Source organism: Heterodontus francisci, chromosome 7, assembly GCF_036365525.1.
Source record: "Heterodontus francisci isolate sHetFra1 chromosome 7, sHetFra1.hap1, whole genome shotgun sequence".
Taxonomy (NCBI): Eukaryota; Metazoa; Chordata; class Chondrichthyes; order Heterodontiformes; family Heterodontidae; genus Heterodontus; species Heterodontus francisci.
The window spans coordinates 43,452,675-43,474,660 of record NC_090377.1 but is presented as its reverse complement, the minus strand read 5'-3'; the positions used below and the strand labels follow the sequence as shown (position 1 = coordinate 43,474,660).

The following is a 21,986-nucleotide window of genomic DNA, read 5'->3' as shown; positions in this document are numbered from 1 at the left end:
AAACTGCCTACTTCAGAGTTTGCTGACGTGCCTTTGTTGGATCCTGGACTCTGATCAAATGCAGAAGCTTCCTCTGCTGATGGGACTAATTTAGCATGCTAAAAGCAGTTGGCAGTGAATTCCACTTTCACTGTGATGAATGGATTATGTGGATTGTCTGCAGAATATTGAATGTAAATAGTATGCCCGTATTAAGCAAAAAAAAATCACTTCTAGAAAACATTTCTAGTAATCCTACTTCAGAGCTTTGTTCAAATACATTGGGCTGAATTTTCTGACAAGTGTCAGGAACCCAGCATCTGGACCATTTCTGGGTCCCAACCCACTTGTTCCACCATAATCTGACGGGAGCCAGTCAGTTAACAGGTCGCCTCTGCATTCACTGTCTAATTAGGGACAGCGGGTGGGCATTGGACCCAGGAGGCCCGGTCAGAGCGTCTGAAGTGAAGGGCGGACAGCAGTCCAACTGAGAATGATGTGTGCTGCTCAAGTATATGGAAAAGGAGAGGACAGCACAAAATGGAAGGGTAATAACCAATACTGGAACCAGCAGCTGGAACCTGTTGCGCAGCACAAGCCTTTTAATCCAGCAGATGTGCTGTGAAGAATAATTTGGCTCCTTTTAATGTATCCTCATTAAATGCCTGTCATGCCGCTGCCCCCTCCCGCGCTGCTCTTCACTCCTGTGAGGAGAAGAGCTGTAGACACAGCGGGCAAACTGTGGAATATTTGGAAAATAACATTGAGACCAGAAGAAAGGGGATGATTGAACTTCCAAATACCTTAATCAGTTACACGCCGCTGCCTAGTGGGTAGCTATTGCCAGTGGGAGGCCACCTCCAGGAAAAGTGCTTGGAGATGAGAACATGTTGCTGATCTGACGCATTTCTTTCCAAATTTCCCGGCTTCCAAAGCCACCTGGGAAAATTCTGACTATTGTATTTAGAGTCATAGGCCGGAATTTTATCGGCATTAAACGTGTCTCTTCAGAGGCGTCCGGATCGTAAAATGAAGCGCGATGACGTCGGGCCGTGTCCCCGGCATCATTACGCGCAGACGTCATTTTACCAACGTCGGAAGTCAGGCGTGAGCGAGTCTGCGCTCTCCGCCTGTATCCAAGTAAGTGAAAGGTAATTGAGGTCATTTACAAAGCAATTGACTACAATTTTACGTATGAGGTCTGATTTAACGTCCGTAAATCGGCTCGTGGGGCGGGGTCGGCCAGCCGGCAGCGACATAAGGGCGGCAGGCATTGATTCAGGAGGGAGTTGGAAGTACAATTTTCAGTTTTACTCTGAAATAATTCTAATGCTATTTGTATATCCTGACAAGGTGTGTAACTTGCAACTAGTGCTAAAGGATTCATCTGAGTGTTCTGCACTGCTGATGGGGACCCATCAACTTTGATTTATGTGGTGAAAGGAAGGGGATCTCGTGAGCCAGTCCTAACTGCTGGAAGCTAATACCTGTGGTCAGAGCATTGGGTGAGTAGTACAGCAATGAGAATTGTTCAATGTGGAGGTGGATCATCAGATGAGGAGGACCTTGCCCCTATGAGGGACAGAAGGACAAATGTGCAGGGTAACGTGCAACAAGCTGACCCAGTGCACCATCGTGATGTGGGAGGGAGAGCAGGTGGCGGAGTCGCCCGTTAGCGAACACATGTCAGGATACGTGCCTACCCACCAGGAGGGGCATACCGGCTGCGTCTGAGCTACCTGCAGCTGTCAGATCGCCAGTGCAGAAGATGACTGCGGCTGTCACGGGAGACTGTCACATCTCTTTGTGAGATGTTGGCAGTGGATGTTTCCTCAAACTGTATCGGAGGCCATCCAATGCCGGTCGCTCTAAAGGTTACAATATCTCTTAATTTCTATGCGTCTGGCTCATTCCAAGCCTCAGCAGCTGACTTGTGCAGAGTCTCACAAGCAGCAGTGCACAACTGCATCAAGGTTGTGACTGATGCATTGTTCCAACGTGGTAACCAATTCATCACGTTCAAGGCGGACAACACTTGTGAGGCTGACAGAGCCGGAGGCTTCAGCACTATATCTGGGTTTCCAATGGAACAGGGCGTGATTGACTGTACTCATGTGGCCTTCAGAGCCCCAGCAGGTCAGTTGGGGACATTGATTAACCGCAAGAGATACCATTCAATGAACGTTCAGCTCATCTGTGATCATCGTCAGAGAATCATGCAGGTGTGTGCACGTTACCCTGGGATTTGTCATGATGCGTTCATTCTCCGAAACTCCCACGTACCTGCAGTTTTCAGGCCTCCAGACAGAATGGAGGGATGGATACTTGGCGACAGGGGGTCATCCTCTGAAGACATGGCTCATGACACCAGTGAGTAATCCAAGGGGTCATGTGGAGGAACGATACAATGAGAGCCATGCGGCCACCACAGTGACCATCGAACAGACTATAGGCCTGCTTAAGATGAGTTTCAGGTGTCTTGTCCGCTCAGGTGCAGCACTGCCGTATGCACCTTCAAGGGTTGCAGAATAATTGTCGTCTGCTGTGCCTTGCATAACCTGGCGACTGAAAATGGAGAGGCACTGGAGAAGGATCCGTGTCATCGCGATGTGTCATCAGATGACGATGATGTTTCTGATGATGAAGCTGGACACCACTGACTTGATGGTCATGGAGAGGAAGCTCTAATGGATCTAAGTGCTCGATAGACAAGGGTGTCTTTAAGAGGCAGACGTTTCCATTGAGAGTCTGTAAATTTTCACACAATTGGGATTACCGTATGACAAGACTAATTGTGAGGCTCTGAAAGGGCAAATTCACTCACCTTCACGGGGAGAGAGAATGCAACGATGCAATCCTTCACATCATGAGGAACGCCACCCAGGTGTGAGACCTCACATGTTGAACTACTTTTGTTGAGCAACGATGTTGGAATTGACTTTAGGAAAGACATGACAAAATCTCAGAGAACCCGATTTTATTATAATATTTTATAACATTCAAATAAAAAAACCTTTCAATTCACCCTGTGAACCATTAGTGATGTTAAAGTGATTTCTTAAATCTTTTCCACGTGCTCTTTCGGGTGCATGATCCCTCGCCACCAGACACACCAGAGGCAGGTGGCTCAACTGTTTGCTGCCCTGCGTGTGATGACTTTGGCGGACGTCCTCTGCTTGCTCGCGGCCGTGAGGGCCCCGGCATCTCGGGGTTCTCCTGAGAAATCTCATGAGTACCCTGTAACACCCTGGGATTTCGCTGATCACATGTCCCTGGCAGAGGGAGCAAGGAGCTGGAGGATGTATCAGAGGCGCCCTGAGAGGAGCTCCCATATGCGATCTGCTGCCCCTGTGCCCTCGTGAGGCTCGGACACTCCTCAGTGGTGACATCAGAAGGATGAGCAGCCTCAACCTGGCGCCAGCGCATCAGATTCTGCTCTCTGATGCTCTGGTCCAGGGAGGTCACAATCGATCTGACGTCACGAAGTGCATCCAGAACTGGCCCTTCCACTGAGGCCGCCAATCTGTCAATGGGGGAAGCCAGATGTTCAATTGCCTGTGAGTGAGCAGAAATCATACTCTGGATGGATGTAGCCAGAGTTTGATTAATTCCGCGCATTGTTTCAGGCAGCTCCGCCAGATTTTCAAGGACCGCTTGCTGCACCTGCAACATCTCCCGCCAAATGGATGTTCTCAAAGGCATGTCATCAGCACTGGCCTGGCCTCCCACACTCCTCCGAATGTGTGAGGCATCGGCCGATTCTGCCTCCGGTGGCTAGCCTGGCACCAGTGCTGTGCTGACACCTGGATGTGAATTTGAATTCATGGACACGCAAATCCCAACCGAGGTGTCTGTATCTGCGCTGGTGCTTGGTGCGTCGCGAGGATGTGACTGTGTGCCCTCTGAGGCGCCCTCCTCAACCTCAGAGGTGGCTGGTGGTACAACTGAGATGCTTCCTGTTCCATGCAGTCGGTCACCTGCTGGGAAAATCATATTGATCAGTTTGATCAGAAAGCCAGAGTGGAGAACATATATTTGAGTCCATTATGGTCACATCAGTGTGATGGGACTTTTGAGGGCTTAATTATGTTCATTAGTAACTCATAACAACATTGGCCCATCAACCTCCCCCACCCTGCCCCCTCCCCCCCCCCGAAATGCACTAATACACCACTTTCTGGATCACTCACGATCATGGCCATGTCCACCGGCCTCGCCATCTGCTACGGCTCGTCTTCCTTCCTCCCCTGCTATCAACAATGCATCGTCGTCCTCCATTCTACTGAGGAATGCTGGACAGGCCACGCCACCACCTGTCCGGGACCCCTCTTGGGCGTTGTGTGCCCTCTTTTCCTAATGAAAGAAAAAAATTAGGCCAAACATTTGTGTGCGCATTTCACGCAATCACCCAAATAGGTTGATGTGGCTTTTAACTGTTATGCCATTGCTGAGCGTGCCCTCATCAATCCCTCCTTAACGTTCATCTCACATGTGCCCATCTTGCATCCCAATGCAAGGAGGCAGCCAGGCAATGATCTTGCAGGGGTTCCACACTGCATCATGAATACAAATACACCCTCCCTTGACAAAATAACGATTAGATGAATGAGGAATGCCCCTTACCCGGGCAGAGCGAAGCAGGTCATTGAGGCGCTTGCGGCACTCTTTCCATGTGCGCCGAACGACGCCACGGCTGCTGACCTCTTCCGCGACCTCCAGCCAGGCCGTCTTTGTCACTGGCGACGGTTGCCTTCTACCATCTGGGTTGAAGAGGATATCACGCCTCTCCTCGACCGCCTGAAGGAGGACCTGTAGTGAATCATCTGAAAAACGGGGGGCTGAGCGAGTGCTTCTCCCCTCCATAACTTCCTCCACCTGTGTTTAAATCTCTAACTCCTTCTGCACTAACAGAACTGTAGCCTCTCAGTGAACCACAACTACTACTGCTGATTTTTAAACAATGAATGAGTACCTGGTCAATTTCATTGAGGTAAACATTTTTCAAGGGTTTACGTCAGACATTTCCAGATGTGGCTCCGCCCCCAATGATGTATATCTCCCCGCCCGCACCAGCCGATTCAGGTCTCAGTTACGCCGCGGGGCCACTAATTGGCTGCCCCGCGCGTGATGCTGGTGGATAGGAGACGCAGCGCGGGAACGGAGGCCGCATCCGTTTGAGTTCCACCCGTGCCGGAGCCAGCGATTATGGTAAAATTTCGGCCATAGAGTTTTACAGCACAGAAACAGGCCCTTCGGCCCAACGCGCCTGCGCCGACCATCAAGCACCCATCCTAACTAATCCCATTTCCCCGCACTTGGCCTGTAGCCTTGTATGTTATGGCATTTCAAGTGCTCATCCAAATTCTTCTGGAATGTGGTGAGTGTTCCTGCCTCTACCACCCCTTCAGGCAGTGTGTTCCAGATTCCAACCACCCTCTGGTGAAAAAGTTTTCCTCACCTCCCCTCTAAACCTCCTGCCCCATACCTTAAATCTGTGCCCCCTAGTTATTGACCTCTCCACTAAGGGAAAAGGTTTCTTCCTATCAGTGCACCTCATAATTTTGTACTCTTCTATCAGGTCCCCCCTCAGCCTTCTCTGCTCTGAGGAAAACAACCCCAGCCTATCCAGTCTGTCTTCATAACTGAAATGCTCCAGCCCAGGCAACATCCTGGTGAATCTCCTCTGCACCCTCTCCATTGCAGTCACATCCGGTGAATGTCACCGCTGAGCGATAGCGTTCAGGAAACTCCGTTGAGACTGACACCACGAAAACATTTATTAGAGAACAGTAAGAAAATACTGTGGATGCTGGATATCTGAAATAAAAACAGAAAATGCTGAAAACTCTCAAAGTTCTGATGAAAGGTCAGTGACCTTGTGGTAACCAGAACTGTACACAGTACTCCAGCTGCGGCCTAACCAGCGTTTTATACATTTCCATCATAACCTCCTCTTATATTATATGCCTCGGCTAATAAAGGCAAGTATCCCGTATGCCTTCCTAATCACCTGTGCTGCTGCCTTCAGTGATCTATGGACAAGCACCCCAAGGTCCCTCTGACCCTCTGTACTCCCTAAGATCCTATCATCCATTGTATATTCCATTGCCTTGTTAGACCTCCCAAAGTGCATCACCTCACACTTGTCAGGATTAAACTCCATTTACCACTTCTCCGCCCATCTTACCAGCCCATCTATATCGTCCTGTAATCTAAGGCTTTCCTCCTCACTATTTACGACACCACCAATTTTCATGTCATCTGCGAACTTATTGATCATACCTCCTGTATTCATATCTAAATCATTAATGTACAGTACAAGGGTCCCAGCACCGATCACTGTGGTACCTCACTGGTCACAGGCTCGACAGGGTTGATGCAGGAAGGATGTTTCCACTAGCTGGGGAGTTCAGAACCAGGCGACACAGTCTCAGAATAAGGGGAAGATCATTTCCGACTGAGATGAGGGAACTTCTTCGCTCAGAGGATGGTGAATCTTTGGAAGTCTCTGACCCAGAGGGCTGTGGATGCTCAGTCGTTGAGTATGTTCAAGACTGAGATCGATAAATTTCTGCATATTGAAAACATCAAGGGTTATGGGGATAGTGAAGTAAAATGTTGTTGACGTAGATTATCAGCCATGATCTCATTGAATGGCAGAGCAGGCTCGAAGGGCTGAATGGCCTATTCCTGCCCCTGTTTCTTGTGTTCTTGTGACTACTACTATAGATCTTCTGCCACTCTACACTAGGGCTTCAATGGTAGCTGTCTGACTTAAAAGACTGCGGGTCCAAGTACCACTCCAGAGACTGACATTTCAATGCAGTACTGAGTGTGCTGCGCTGTTGGAATGAATTTTTCAAATAAGGTGTTAAACCTGCCCCCTCAGCTGAATGTAAAGGATCTATAGCAGTATTTCAACGAAAGGCTGTGGTGGTCTCCTCTGTATGCTGGCCATTATTTATTCCACAGATAAAACATATTAGCTTGTTGTTACCTTGCTATGTGCAATGTGGCAGTGTTTTCTGCAACAGTGACTACACTTCAAAGTATTTGATTGGCTGTAAAGCAGTTTAGCGTGCCCTGAGTTTATGAAAGGTGATAATGCAAGACTTTTTTTTATACTAGCTCATCCACCCATTTCACCTTGCCTACAATTTTAGTTCCTGGTAGACAAACCGTAAGCTCATGACTTTTCTTGAAAACAAAAGTAAGTGCCCACTAATTATACGATTGTATCTCTTACAATATGCTTCTCTTTTCCTTGCCGCAGCTTTTTTCATTGTCTAGAAAGCTGTTCTAACCTTTCCTGAAAATCCATTTCCTGTGCAATGCCCTTGTTCTTTGAAATGTATTTTAACACATTTATATGAAATTTCCTTCCCTGATAACCAGCTTAAAATATTGAACAAAGAGATTTCATAGTGTTTGTATGTCTGCACATTGCTAATTTCAAAGACCTGCACATATTTAAAATTGTTACTACGTATACTTGTGTGGTTACCTTGTTTTTTTTAAGCCACCTTTCTCTACTGTAACCCAATCTTTGCTGCTCCTGTTGCCCATTTTCTTGGCTATCACTTTCCTATCATGCTTTTAGTACTGCACCTTCAGCTTGTACTCTCCCCTTGAGTCTTTTACCAGTCCTGTATTATCTATAACCAACACACTAAATTCTGTGAGGACATGACCCCTACTCCAATTCCATTGTCTCCTCCTTCAGTTAGAAAACATTTACAATAGTCCTGAAAACCTCAGTTGACTCTAAGCATAATTATACACTCATAAAACATATATTCTTTTTCCTTAATAAAAGCAAAATACTGCGGATGCTGGAAATCTGAAACAAAAACAAGAAATGCTGGATTCACTCAGCAGGTCTGGCAGCATCTGTGGAAAGAGAAGCAGAGTTAACGTTTCGGGTCAGTGACCCTTCTTCGGAACTGACAAATATTAGAAAAGTCACAGATTATAAACAAGTGAGGTGGGGGTTGGGCAAGAGATAACAAAGGAGAAGGTGCAGATTGGACCAGGCCACATAGCTGACCAAAAGGTCACAGAGCAAAGGCAAACAATATGTTAATGTAATTAACATATTGTTTGCCTTTGCTCTGTGACCTTTTGGTCAGCTATGTGGCCTGGTCCAATCTGCACCTTCTCCTTTGTTATCTCTTGCCCAACCCCCACCTCACTTGTTTATAATCTGTGACTTTTCTAATATTTGTCAGTTCCGAAGAAGGGTCACTGACCCGAAACGTTAACTCTGCTTCTCTTTCCACAGATGCTGCCAGACCTGCTGAGTGAATCCAGCATTTCTTGTTTTTGTATTCTTTTTCCTTGTTCAGCTAGGGCAGTTTATCTCTGATTTCTCTCAACCTAAAAAAAAACCCTAAAGCAACTTGAACACCTTCTCCACAACTCAAAATAATTGTTAAAAATATTATTTTTGAATAACATGTTGTTTTTAACCCAAATATGAAAGAAAAAGTGTGTATTTTGAAAAAATGGAAGTACTTGAGTTAGTTGGAGCTTAAGGACAGTTTTTTAAAAGACATGCAGCAATGTTCAGTCAGAAGCTTTATTTCACTAGAGTATAAACTGTGATGGAATTATGGTTAACAGATTTAAAAATAAATTATGGATTTTACTTCTGAGTAAATTTGATTACCTGGTGCTGTATTGACAAATCACCACCTTTTTATATACTGCTATCAATTGGAACAAATTATAGCTATCAGACAGCTTGGAGCCATTGGGATCAATTAATTTGACAATTGGTACATAAGCAGAATTTTAGACGAGTGAATAAAAATCCAGGCAATGTGCCCTAGATATTGACTTTGTAGTATCTGGAGATTAAGTTATGACCAGAACTAGTTTTTCAGCCAATGAATGTGATGTAGGAAAAATCCATTACTGTATTAGTATTTTTCAGCCACCGTGTATTTCCAAACATGTAGGCAGGAACCAATTGGAAAAGTCTGCTGAATGCAAATAACTGAGTCTAATCGAAACGAGCAAAGCTCTGTGCAATTTCTAAAAGCAATTGCACCTGGAGTGCTTGCAAATTGTCACTGGAGGAAAGGAATCAAATGGTATCCAAATTTCAAATCAGTGAAAATTACCAGTAGTAAAAGAAAATAACAGAAAAAATTTAATAATTGTAAATAAAATACTATCAAAAGCTGAACTATTTAGGCCCAGCAGGATAAATTCATTCTTGTCAGGTTTTTTAATGCAATTTTTCCCGTTTTTAAAAGTTTATCCTCCATCCTATATATGCTGTGCTTGATGCGCATGAATGATGGTTAAATGAATTGAATCTTAAATTTTCATTCTTAAAGAAGATATATATGGTATGGGTTTGGCGCTTTCCTTGGGCCCTAATTATTTATATTCATTTACACTCATTTTAAGTTCAGGCATATTCTGTGAGGCTGGGAGGATATTTGTGTGTATCCCGACATTGACAAATCTAACCTCCGAGTTACGCTCATGGATGAAGCTCCAGGCTTTTATCACTCAAATTCCGCAAAAGATCAAGACTTACATAAAATCTATTTCAGTAAATTCACAAGTTTTCACTGCAGATAATGGCCAAGGAGATATTGTTTCACATTTTTGGTTTCTCCTTCATTCAACCAGACTGTGGTAGATCAATTAATTATTTTTTCCTCCCCCTTTCCTGCAGGACAAAAGGTCTTACTTGGATATAATTCATACTTACACAGAGGTCCATGGCACTGTTCACGGAACTAGCACAGTCCACATTCCTAGCTATGTGAAAAACCATGGGATACTGAGTGGACGTGACCTACAGCTTCTCCTAAGAGAAACAAAGGTACAAAGTGTGATACTTGGGTGCTGTATGTGACTGTTATTCTGATGTAAAGAAGTATATACATAGACAAACATAGAATACTAAACCTTAATATTAAAAATCTGTTGCTCGTGTTAATCCAAATTGAGCTCTAACGGCACATCATTGCGGAATTTACCGAATTATATAGAAAGCAGTAGATCAATGGAAGAAAAAGCAAAAAACTGAAGTCCACAAACTAAGGCAGTTGCTGCATTATTTTACCAGTCTCTGTTTAATTTTGTAAAATAGTTTACCTCCAATTTAGAAATGTTGTGAATCATTAATACTTAATACTGATCAGCATCTTATTTGCCTGTAGAATTTCAGAACTTATGGGGCTCATTGGCAATATAAAAAAACTCATGACTGCCCTTTTACCCTCATCACATGTCCCATGCAAAAGGGAAAATTATTTTCTTAACAGGAAAATGCCCTGCTCTCTGAGCTGACGTTTGTCTTTGTTTTTAAAGGTTTACACTATGATGCTGAACCAAAAAACAATACTGTGCAGTAATGAAACTCTTGAAATATCAGACAAAGCTATGTCTGTAAGAGAAAGCTATATGTCTGTAATAGCATTAAACTAACTTGAACACCTAAACCACAACAATGCTAATATAAAATGTGAGCACCATACATATGACTTTCAACTTCAGTAGGGGTGTAAAAGTTTTATGGAGTGCCTGATTTTCCTTTCCACTGCCCTACAGCCGTCCCCCACACACCTCCCCCCACTTCCCCCCGGCCCATCAACCTGTGCACATCCTGTGATATCTGCACATCCTGTAACCTGTCCAACCGCTGGTAAGAAAGTTTTAAAAAAAAAAGTTATCTTTTATTATCCTGCTCCAGCTGAAGGTGGGAACAAGTTTTTGTGTGTTTCAAAATTTTTTCAATGGCCAAGTTCTAACATAAATAGGAGCCAGGAATAGGCTATTCGGCCCCTCAAACTTGCTTTGTCATTCAGTAAGATCGTGGCTGATCTGATTGTGGCCTTAACTCCACTTTCGTGCCTACCCTACACAACCCTTAACTCCCTTGTAAATCAATAATCTGTCTAACAGATTGAAATTCATCATAGATGAATCATGCGTGTGAACAAATAATCTTTGACATGCCCGACAGCATCTCATAGGATAAATTCAACAGTGCTTGTAAAGTTAAACTGGTAATTATCTGTAATGCATATTAAATATGACAATATTTTTCCCTTGGTAATCATTTTATATTTATCTGCAAAGTAGTTTCCTGCATGGTTTGATGGCTTACAGATATATCTGAACATAACTTTTCAATCATTTGTGTAGGGTACATGAGCATTTATTTTTGTTACTGATGAAGTAGTTCTATCAATTATATTTTCATATTCAGATCTCCTTTGGCAAAATGCACAGTTGGGAAACAAATTTGGAAGTGCTAAATTTTGCATGTCTTAGGGTGGGTAAAAGCACTCTGTAAATCTTATGGAGTAGTTTTGTCCACACTTAGCATGGAAAGGTACTGCTACTACTTTAACAGGTGAAATGCAGTTTATCCTATTCTCATCATTTGCCCATTTTCTTCCCCAACATTAGCATCATATTTTCCTGGAACCCAGGTTTAATCATTGACCGCAATTGTTGACAACGCGATCGGTAGGAGGCGCTGTTTTGGCACATGCGCAGATACAGCATGTGCCACGAAAACGTCACAGCCTGCGACTGTTGCAGCTGCCAGGACTAAAGATGGCGCTGCTCAAAAAATCACAGAGATGAAACCTAACAAACACGTGGCAGAAATCAATGGCCGGGGAGAGCAGCGCGGAGGGCGGGGAGAGCAGCGCGGGGGCCGGGGAGATCAGCGCGGGGGCCGGGGAGATCAGCGCGGGGGCCGGGGACAGCAGCGTGGGTGCCGGGGAGATCAGCGCGGGGAGACCAGCGGTAGCGGTGCCGGGGAGGGGGGGGGGGGGGTGAGGAGAAAGAGGGAGAGGGAGGGGGTAGAAAGAGGGAGAGGGAGGAGGGGAGAAAGAGGGAGGGGGGGAGAAAGAGGGAGAGGGAGGGGGGGAGAAAGAGGGAGAGGGAGGGGGGGAGAAAGAGGGAGAGGGAGGGGGGGAGAAAGAGGGAGAGGGAGGGGGGAAAAGAGGGAGAGGGGGGGAGAAAGAGGGAGAGGGAGGGGAGGAGAAAGAGGGAGGGGAGAGGGGGAGAAAGAGGGAGGGGAGAGGGGGAGAAAGAGGGAGAGGTCAGGAAGGGGGGAGGGGGAGAAAGAGGGAGGGGAGAGTGGGAGAAAGAGGGAGAGGTCAGGAAGGGGGTAGGGGGAGAAAGAGGGAGGGGGAGAAAGCGGGAGAGGGAGGGGGGGAGGGAGAGTGAGGGGGGGAGAAAGAGAGAGGGGGAGAGAGAGGGAGGGGGGGAGAGAGAGGGAGGGGGGGAGAAAGAGGGCGAGGGGGAGAAAGAGGGAGAGAAAGGGGGAGGGGGTGGGAGAGGGAGTGGTCAGGAAGGGGGGAGGGGGAGAGCTGGGGGGGAGAGGGAGGAAGGGGAGAGAGTGGGGGGGGGAGCAGCGGAACGGAAGAGGAGTGCCTTTTTCTGTGCATGCGCCATAAACACAACAGCAAAAGACTTACCGGCCAGTCCCTGGACCCGGTGACACCAAGGTCTTCGCACGCTCGCTCCCCGCGGCTCTCTACGGCCTCTCGCATCCGGCCCTCTCCATTCAGCCGTTCCCTCCAGCTGCAGATGCCCAATCCAGTTGCTTTCTCCCCTACCCAGTTGCTTTCTCTACTTCTCCTCAGTACTTCAGGCATTGCAACTGTTTGGTCCCTGCATTTTGCATGCTCCCTCTCCCCACCCCTCCCTGCACTCCCCACCCCTCCCCCTCTTCAAACACCCCTCCCTCTACCCCCCCCCACCATAGTTGAATATCTGAAGTGCAGTTGCAAAGTCGGGGAAATAGCATGCAAAACAAAACCTCAACAATTCTGGGTTTAATTATTGAAAAGTTTTATTAAGTTCATTAAGTATCCGAGGAACTGCTGTGCATGGATACATGAGTGTTGTGTCCAGCATTCCCGTTAGACAGACAGGCCAAGTCTTTGCTATACAGAACTAAAGAGATTGTTCCTGGAGAGCCTTGTGGTGAATAAAAGCTTGGCTCTCTATTCCACTACTGTATTGTCCATGTGAAGAAGGCAAAGTCACAAGAGTCTGAGCTCAGTCTATTCTTGGTGAATGTTCCCCAAGCGCATCCCAATGTGCATTCCCAATTCATCCATAAATGCAATGTTCCTTTCCACATCGTGATGAGCTCCGCAGCATGATCTAGTTGCCTTCGTTGCTTGAATGCTGACCTTAAGTCTCAAGGATTGTTTTCTCGACGGCATGTTTTACATGAAAAGAAATAAAGCAAATCAGAGTCAGAGCTTGCCTCCCTCCATCCACTGAAATTACTATTGCGCACACCTTTTTAAGTTCTGCAGTGAAGGCACCAATTGATAACGTCGCCAATGAAGCACTTATTACCCACCTCAGATGCAGGAATCATCACATCCTTGCGTCCTCTCCTGCACTGCCTCCTTTGCTGGAATGCCGTCCTTAAGTGTCAAGGATTGTTTTCTCAAGGGCACATTTTACACGAAAGGAAATAAGGAAAGAACATCAGTGTCAGAGCTTCCCTCCCTCCAATGAAATTACTGTTGAGCATGCTTTGTGTTCTGCGGTAAAGGCATGTACTGATAACACCGCCAATGAATCACTTAGTACCCACCTCAGCTGTAGGAGGCAGGATGATGTTACTGCCCCTATCTCGTGATGGTTCAATGCTGCTCTCAGGGAAAACATGAATGATGTGAGGGTGCTGGAAAAGAAGCACATTTCTTTTGGGCTATGAACATAAAGCTGGCCATTTAGCCCAGCAGTTCCCTGCCAGTGGTTATGTTACTCGTGCGTCTTTCCATCCATTCCCATTTAATCCTGCCTACTACTATCACCAGTTGTGTTCACAGCAAGAGCATTCACATTTCTGCTACCACTGGACACGGCATGCTTGTTTCTTTTAGTGCTCAGTCTCTTCTTGCTGAATGTTCCCCAAGTGCTTGACCCCTTTGGACGCCCTCTCTGCTTGACAGGCAGCAACTGGCAATTGCGGAGTCTCCCAAGGCTCTGCATGGTTGTTTCAACGTCGGATGGGGAAACAGATGGCCAAACTGGCGCGTCGGCGAGGAAGACGAAATAACGCGATGACGTCTTCTGCGCATGCGCACAACCTTACCGGCAGGTCGGAACGCAGCGCATGCGCAGAGATGAAGAGATTGTGTGCGCGTGCGCGTATCGCGTCGTCTGCGCATGCGCAATGCGGTCCTGGTAAGTCGGACCGCAGCGCATGCGCAGGGGGCATGAGACCGTCTGCGCATGTGCGCACCGCGGCGCATCCTGATGACGTTCTCCGATGAAGTAGCGTTGTCATGAATTACTTTGTTAATCATTAGCAATGCATTAATTGGTGTGTTAACAGTGTTTGCCATTGCTGCTTAGGATAATTCAAAATCCACCATATGCATTATTTTACATTGAATATACAAAAAAAAAGTAATTAGAGTGTTATGGACAGGGGGAAGGCATGTACGCAAGAATAGTTAGAGAGCAAAAGGATATGTAATTCAAATTGAGGTAAGTGTTCATGATTTACAGTAAACCTGTTGAATCTTCTTAGGTGGAAAGTCTCTTTTAACAGTGCATGCTTGGGTGTTTATAGTCTTGAACTTGTTGAGGTGTTGTAGATGTCTGGTGGTTAAGACCTCACACTGAAGGTGGTGGTCACTTTCAGTTCTCTGCTGCACCAAGTCGAAGTGTAGAATTAGCAGCAGGGCTGTTTCATTGTTTGGCTGGATCTTTTGCACAGCCTCTTGAGTGGATTGCTTTCTGAAAGTGTTGGCTTGATCTCCCTTCTCCAAAGGACTGTCTTTTAAGGTAAAACTCCATCACATTAGAGTTTCTGTTGGGAGGCACATGGATCACTTCCCACAGTGTGACCACACAATGAGTCAGGATAATAATCATGGCTCTCAATTGACATCTGAAAGGGGACCATTCTGTTAACAGGGTACCACTTTACACCCATTCATTTTAGTATGGGCTTTGAGTCAGTCTGTCTCCAGAATCCTTTGTTAGTTCATTCATGTCGATAAGAGTCATTAATATGCAATAATCCTCTTTTCAATTTCAAAGGGGTTCTCCCCAGAGCTATTTCAGAAGAGGTTAACGAGGTCCAGCTTTTCAGACAGGTTTGTTGGTTTCCAGTACAGGAGGACGTGACTGCTACTCTGTTTTGATTGGTGCAAGTGTCCATGTTCTTGTGGTTTTATTTCACTGGTGACTTTTTAAATCCATAATTCTTCCATTTCATTGTTTATTTCATCACGGCTCATTCCATGCATGACACTAATGTGTGAATTCTCACCCGAATATGAGGTGGTTAATTCTGCATATGACTGTTCCGGGTCATTTGTATTTACTTGCATCACACTTTTCTAAAATTAGTTCTGCACAGTTCATTTCGTCCTTTATTTAAACTGAATTTTTAACATCTTTGATCTAGATTTTGCTGGATGCTTACTATTGGTTGGCTGGGGAATAAAACTATAGAAATTAGAAGGTTGGAAACATGAGAGATAAAATTGGTAGTTTGTCATCATTTGGTAGACCACCTGACTATTGCAATCCCTCACTGCTCACTGTTAGCAGTTGTGTTGCAACTGGTCCTGACAGTCAGCTGTACTATTTTTACATTCCTAATGACGCAAAAGATCTCTAGAGAGCAAAATTTCCTGAGCACTCCGATGGTAAGCAGCGTTTGAGTTTGTATTTGCAGAGTTCTGCTTTCGTTGGTATGGGGGATGCAATTTGGCAGCATATTTGCAGTTGCCCCCTTGCACCATTTTTTATTCAAAAAAAAAAAATTATCCAGTACTACACAGCTTGACATGCTTGCTGAGTTCTGTTTTATACTTGAGCGTTATTTGTCGTGCTGGCCACTCCATACCCTCGTCCTGACCATGGGCATGGTTTGAGAGTTTTAGGAGTCAGACATGTTACGAGGATTTCCATTTTTTTTGTATTTAAAACTTGGGATTCTATATTTCTAAAAACTGTAAAGGATTTCAGTGGACATTTGAGACATCTGGAGATAGCTGAACTTTATGGATGCTTTTGGAAGGAAGGCAGGGTCAACGTGAGGCTCCTGGTTTTATCCAGTAAACAAATACTGGAAACCAGGTAATTTCAAGGAAACCAGCAGGGGGTTTGGCTTCAGAGTGACCCTTTGTGTGACCAGAGAGAATTTATGACTTGGCTTTGACTTGTTTCTTGAAGGTTTTGTTTCACTTTTGAACTGTTTAAAAGCCAGTGGGTTTGGACTAAAGCAGGCAATTTGTAATCTGATTTGGACCTGCCTGGAGATCAGAAAAAGAACCAGAAAAGTATTGCCTCTCTGTAAAGAAACCTTGCTCTTGTAAAGCAAAAGCTTGTATGAAGTGGTATTGTTGCCTCCTGCATTTTCAAAGAAACCCTGAATTTACAGAAATCTTGCATCTTTAAAAAAGGACTTTTGCATCGAATGTGAGAGCTAACACCTATTGCTACACCCCTGATGGAAGACCTATGTGAAGCCTTCTACCATTGAAGTTCTTTGAATGCCTACCCATCACAGACTGATCATCAACCTCGCCTGGAAAGACTTTGTGGCATCCAGCTATTCGATTTTGGGACTCTTCGCCTGTCATGCAGGCCCCCACCTGTCAAGAATGAGGCACATATTTCACCACATGAACATTAAAACTTAAAGTTGTTGTTGGGAAGAAAAGGTCTATCACAAGGAATTGCCTGGCCCCTCGCCAGAAAGACCTTTTTTGCATACTAGCAGACAGTGTTGGAACAAAGGAACCAGTCCCTGCTTCCGCAATACACAGAGGACATGGCGGACCAGTTTAGTCACATGACTAACTGGCTGTTGGATTTTTTTGAATTTGAACTTGCCACAGAGTTTAAAAATTGAGAAAGCTGTTTGCTGCTGGACTGAAAAGACCTCTCTCCTGTCTGCTCTCATCTCGCTCTCACCAGCTTAGGAAACCATTGAAGGCATATGAACCCCAAGAGAGAAAAGTCTCCTACAGTGAAGAAGGTTTAAGAAGAATACTGGGCCCCAACAAAAAGCAAGAATTAACAAAAGGACTACAGTGAGCTCGAAGCACAGTAACAAGAAACTCTTCTGATATTGCCTCATACCTCTCCATTTTATTTTTCTTCTCTTTTCTGTCTCTATTTGCATGTGCGTATCGCGTATGCATGTTAGCGTGGGGCGCGGTGTGTATCCATAGGCGTTAATTGAATTAGGGTTGAAGTTTTAATAAATTTCACTTTTCTTTAAACCTAAGAAGGCCTGTTTGTGCTCATTTCTTTGCCTTATAATTGGAAAGCGGTGAACAAGGATTCACCAAGGCGGAGCTCAAAACACAATTTTTAAAAATTAAATCCTGTTACAATAAGACCAGGTGAAGACAGTAAAGACCCTGGATACCTTTCTCACCTGGTCCTAACATCGCCAAACTGAAGAACTTCCTTCCAGATCATGGCAGTCTAAGGTTTTTTATGGCTGCGTTTGCTGACAATGTAACCACCAGGTGGTGCTGCACTGGCACATGCGCAAATGCAGCCTGTTCAACGAGAACATCACGGTCAGCGAAGTTCAGCAGCTGCCAGGACTAAAGATGGTACTGCTCAAATAATCACACAAAGGCAACGTAAACACATGGCAGGACACAATGGCCGGAGAGATCGGGTGGCAGGGGAATGGCTGGAGAGATTGGGCGGGGGGGGGGAATTGGCCCCGCCACACCCCCACCCTGCTCTCTCCGCTTGCTCTCTCTCCCGCATTACATGATCACGTAATCTGCGCATGCTGCGCGAACCAGTCCTGGCAATTTACGCGATGGCGTAATCTGCACATGCGCCAACTGGTCATCTGAACGCAGCACACGCGCAGAGAACAGGAGCCCATTGGCGCAGTTGGATGACGTCAGCGGCCAGCTGCGTTGTCAAGAATCACTTTGTTTTTTTATTCCTGTGAAACAGCTGTCAACCAAAATCCCTCTTTTTCCTAGTTAACTGGTTTATGAATGTATGTGCGTGTGCACGAGGGTCAGGAAAAAATAAGAAGCTTTAATATCTCAATTCGTATATAGATTTACTTCATTATTGGTTGAGACTTGGTTTTGTAATTGGTTAATTTTGTTGTTGATTAAAGAAACCTGGTTAATGTGCTTTATTCTGGGGACAAATAGAGTATGTAATTGACTGTTGCAGTAAATGTGAAAGTTTATTGATATGCTTTGACCTGTGAAGAAATGGGAATGAATTAACAGTGTAATCCTCCCGTCGTGGTTGTAACAGACTGTTAAAGTTTGAATAATTAAAATTTATTTTGAATGCAGCACTAGATTGAAGCAGAAATAGGAGTTCCCTGTATGGAGAAATTACAATTTCATTTTACCAACAAAATTGTAATATGTTTTGAAGCCATTTTAAGTTGCCAGCTCTCCCCAGAACTGGGGCATTTGTCTTTAAACTGCTCCCTTTTCAAAATTAATATTCCAAAATTTAGCTTTATGAAATCAGAAAAAATAAATGTTACTTTTCAATGTGTATGTTTAACAATATGGAGAACCTCAAATACCTGCCATAAGGAAGGGGATGTAATCCCCTTCTACCCTGACTGATAATACTGAAAGCATTGATCCCCTGTTTAGTATACTACCCTCTAGTCTATGTTTACATTGATTTTATTTCAAATCTTTATATAGAAATCACCAATTATTTAGGTTTGAGTTTATATATTTTATGTATAATGATTCATTTCTTAGGATCAGTTTATAATCCAAATAGGCCCATCTTCTCATAGAGTCATAGAGTTATATAGCACAGAAAAAGGCCCTTCGACCCATCGTGTCTGTGCTGGCCATCAAGCACCTAACTATTCTAATCCCATTTTCCACCACTTGGCCCATAGCCTTGTATGCTATGGCGTTTCAAGTGCTCATCTAAATACTTCTTAACTGTTGTGAGGGTTCCTGCCTCTACCACCTCTTCCGGCAGTGCGTTCCAGATTCCAACCACTCTATGGGTGAAAATGTTTTCCCTCAAATCCCCTCTAAACCTCCTGCACCTTAACTTAAATTTCTGCCCCCTAGTTATTGACACCTCCACTAAGGGATCAAGTTTCTTCCTCTCTAACCTATCATTGCCCCTCATAATTTTGTATACCTCAATCATATCTCCCCTCCGCCTTCTCCGCTTTAAGGAAAACAACCCTAGCCTTTTCAAACTCTCTACATAACTGAAATGCTCCAGCCTCGGCAACATCCTGGTGAATCTCCTCTGCACCCTCTCCAGTGCAATCACATCCTTCCTATGGTGTGGTGCCCAGAACTCTACACAGTATTCCAGCTGTGGCTCAGCTAGAATTTTATACAGCACCATCGTAACCTCCCTGCTCTTATATTCGATGCCTCGGCTAATAAAGGCAAGTATCCCATATGCCTTCCTAACCACCTTATCTACCTGTGCTGCGGCCTTCAGTGATCTATGGACAGGTGCACCAAGGTCCCTCTGACCCTCTGTACTTCCTAGGGTGCTACCATTCATTGTATATTCCCTTGACTTGTTAGTCCTCCCAAAATGCATCACCTCACACTTCTCAGGATTAAATTCTATTTGCCACAGCTCTGCCCATCTTACCAGCCCATCTATATCATCCTGTAATCTAAGGCTTTCCTCCTCACTATTTACGACACCACCAATTTTCGTGTCATCTGCGAATTACTGATCATACCTCCTATATTCACGTCTAAATCATTAATGTATACTACAAACAGCAAGGGTCCCAGCACCGATCCCTGCGGTACACCACGGGTCACAGGCTTCTACTCGCATTTTCAACCCTCGACCATTACCATCTGCCTCCTGCCACTAAGTCAGTTTTGAATCCAAATTGCCTTGGATCCCATGGGCTCTTACCTTCTTGATCAATCAGCCTTACTGAAGTCCATGTAGAGTACATCAACTGCTTTACCCTCATCTACACATTTCGTCACCGCCTCGAAAAATTCAATCAAGTTAGTTAGACACGATCCCCCCCTGGCAAAGCCATGCTGACTATCCCTGATTAATCCCTGCCTCTCCAAGTGGCGATTAATCCTGGCCCTCATAGTTTTTTCCAATAGTTTCCCTACTACTGATGTTAGACTCACTGGCCTGTAAAATTACCTGGTTTATCCCTGCTACCCTTCTTGAATAATGGTACCATATTCGCTGTCCTCCAGTCCTCTGGTACCTCTCCTGTGGCCAGAGAGGATTTGAAAATTTGTGTCAGAGCCCCTGCAATCTCCTCCCCAGCCGCACATAACAGCCTGGGATACATCTCATCTGGCCTGGGGATTTATCCACTTTTAAGCCCGCTAAAACAGCTAATACTTCCTCCCTTTCAATGCGTGTATGTTCAAGTATATCACAGTCCCCCTCCCTGATCTCTACACCTACATCGTCCTTCTCCATAGTGGACACAGATGAAAAGTAATCATTTAAAACCTCACCTATGTCATCTGGCTCCACACACGGATTGCCACTTTGGTCCCTAATGGGCCCCACTCTTTCCCTGGTTATCCTCTTGCCCTTAATATACTTAAAACGCCTTAGGATTTTCCTTTATCTTGTCTGCCATTGTTTTTTCATGTCCCCTCTTCGCTCTCCTAATTACTTTTTTAAGTACCTCCCAACACTTTCTATACTCCTCTGGTACCTCCACTGTTTTCAGCACTCTGAATCTGCCATAAGCCTCCTTTTTTTCCTGATCCAATCCTCTGTATCCCTTGACATCCAGGGTTCCCTGGATTTTTTGGTCCTACCCTTCACCTTAATGGGTCCATTTGGCTCTGAATTCTCACTATTTCCTCTTTGAATGACTCCCACTGATCTGATGTAGACCTTCCTACAAGTAGCTGCTCCCAGTCCACTTTAGCCAGATCCTGTTTTATCATGGTGAAATCGGGCTTCCCTCAATTCAGTACCTTTATTTCCAGTCCATCTTTGTCCTTTTCCATACCTACCTTAAATCTTACAGAGTTATGGTCACTATCCCCAAAATGTTCCCCCACTGACACTTCTACCACTTGTCCGGCTTCATTCCCTAGGATTAGGTCCAGTACTGCCCCTTCTCTTGTACGACTTTCTACATGTGGGCTCAAAAAGCTCTCCTGTATACATTTTAAGCATTCTGCCCCCTTTAAGCCTTTTGCACTATCCCAGTTGATATTGGGGAAGTTGAAATCCCCTACTATTATTACCCTATTATTTTTACACCTCTCTGAGATTTGCCTAAATATCTGCTCCTCTATCTCTCCCTGACTGTTTGGAGGCCTGTAGTACACTCCCAGCCAAGTGATTGCCCCCTTTTTGTTTTTAAGTTCTACCCATGTGACCTCATTTGAGGAACCTACTAAGATATCAGCCCTCCTTACTGCACAAATTGACTCCTTGATCAACAGTGCAATGTCACCTCCTCTTTTACCCCGTCCCCTGTCATGCCTGAAGATTCTATATCCTGGAATATTGAGCTGCCAGTCCTGTCCCTCCCTCAACCTCGTCTCTGTGATAGCAATAATATCATAATGCCATGTGCTAATCAATGCCCTCAATTCATCTGCCTTACTAGTAAGACTCCTTGCATTAAAATAGATGCACTCCAGCCTTGCATTTTTCACTTGCCTTCCAGACTGACTCAGTTTCTCTTCTGTATTTGACTCTGCATCACCCCCTACTGTAAAATTAGTTTAAACCTCCCAGCAAGGATGGTGGTCCTGTTCCGGTTCAGATGCAGCCCGTCCAACTTGTACAGGTCCCACCTTTGCCAGAAACAGACCCAGTGATCCAGGAAACTAAAGCCCTCCCTCCTGCACCACCTCCTCAGCCACACATTCATCTGCTCTATCTTCCTATTCCTATACTCACTAGCACATGGCACCAGGAGTAATCCAGAGATTACAACTTTTGAGGTCCTGCTTTTTAATCTACCTAGCTCCCTAAATTCTTGTTGCAGGATCTCATCCCTCTTTCTACCTTTGTCGTTG

The 21,986-nt window shown here is 45.0% G+C and overlaps 1 protein-coding gene across 2 annotated transcripts in view; it reads left to right on the top strand.

Annotated features, from left to right (window-relative positions):
- mgat5 (alpha-1,6-mannosylglycoprotein 6-beta-N-acetylglucosaminyltransferase) overlaps positions 1 to 21,986 on the top strand; it is a 176,232-nt gene that overhangs the window by 100,024 nt on the left and 54,222 nt on the right. For both annotated transcript variants that reach the window (XM_068035083.1, XM_068035082.1), the window contains one exon: positions 9,671 to 9,820. In XM_068035083.1, the coding sequence (XP_067891184.1) occupies positions 9,671 to 9,820 (150 nt within the window). The remainder of the gene's footprint in view (positions 1 to 9,670; positions 9,821 to 21,986) is intronic.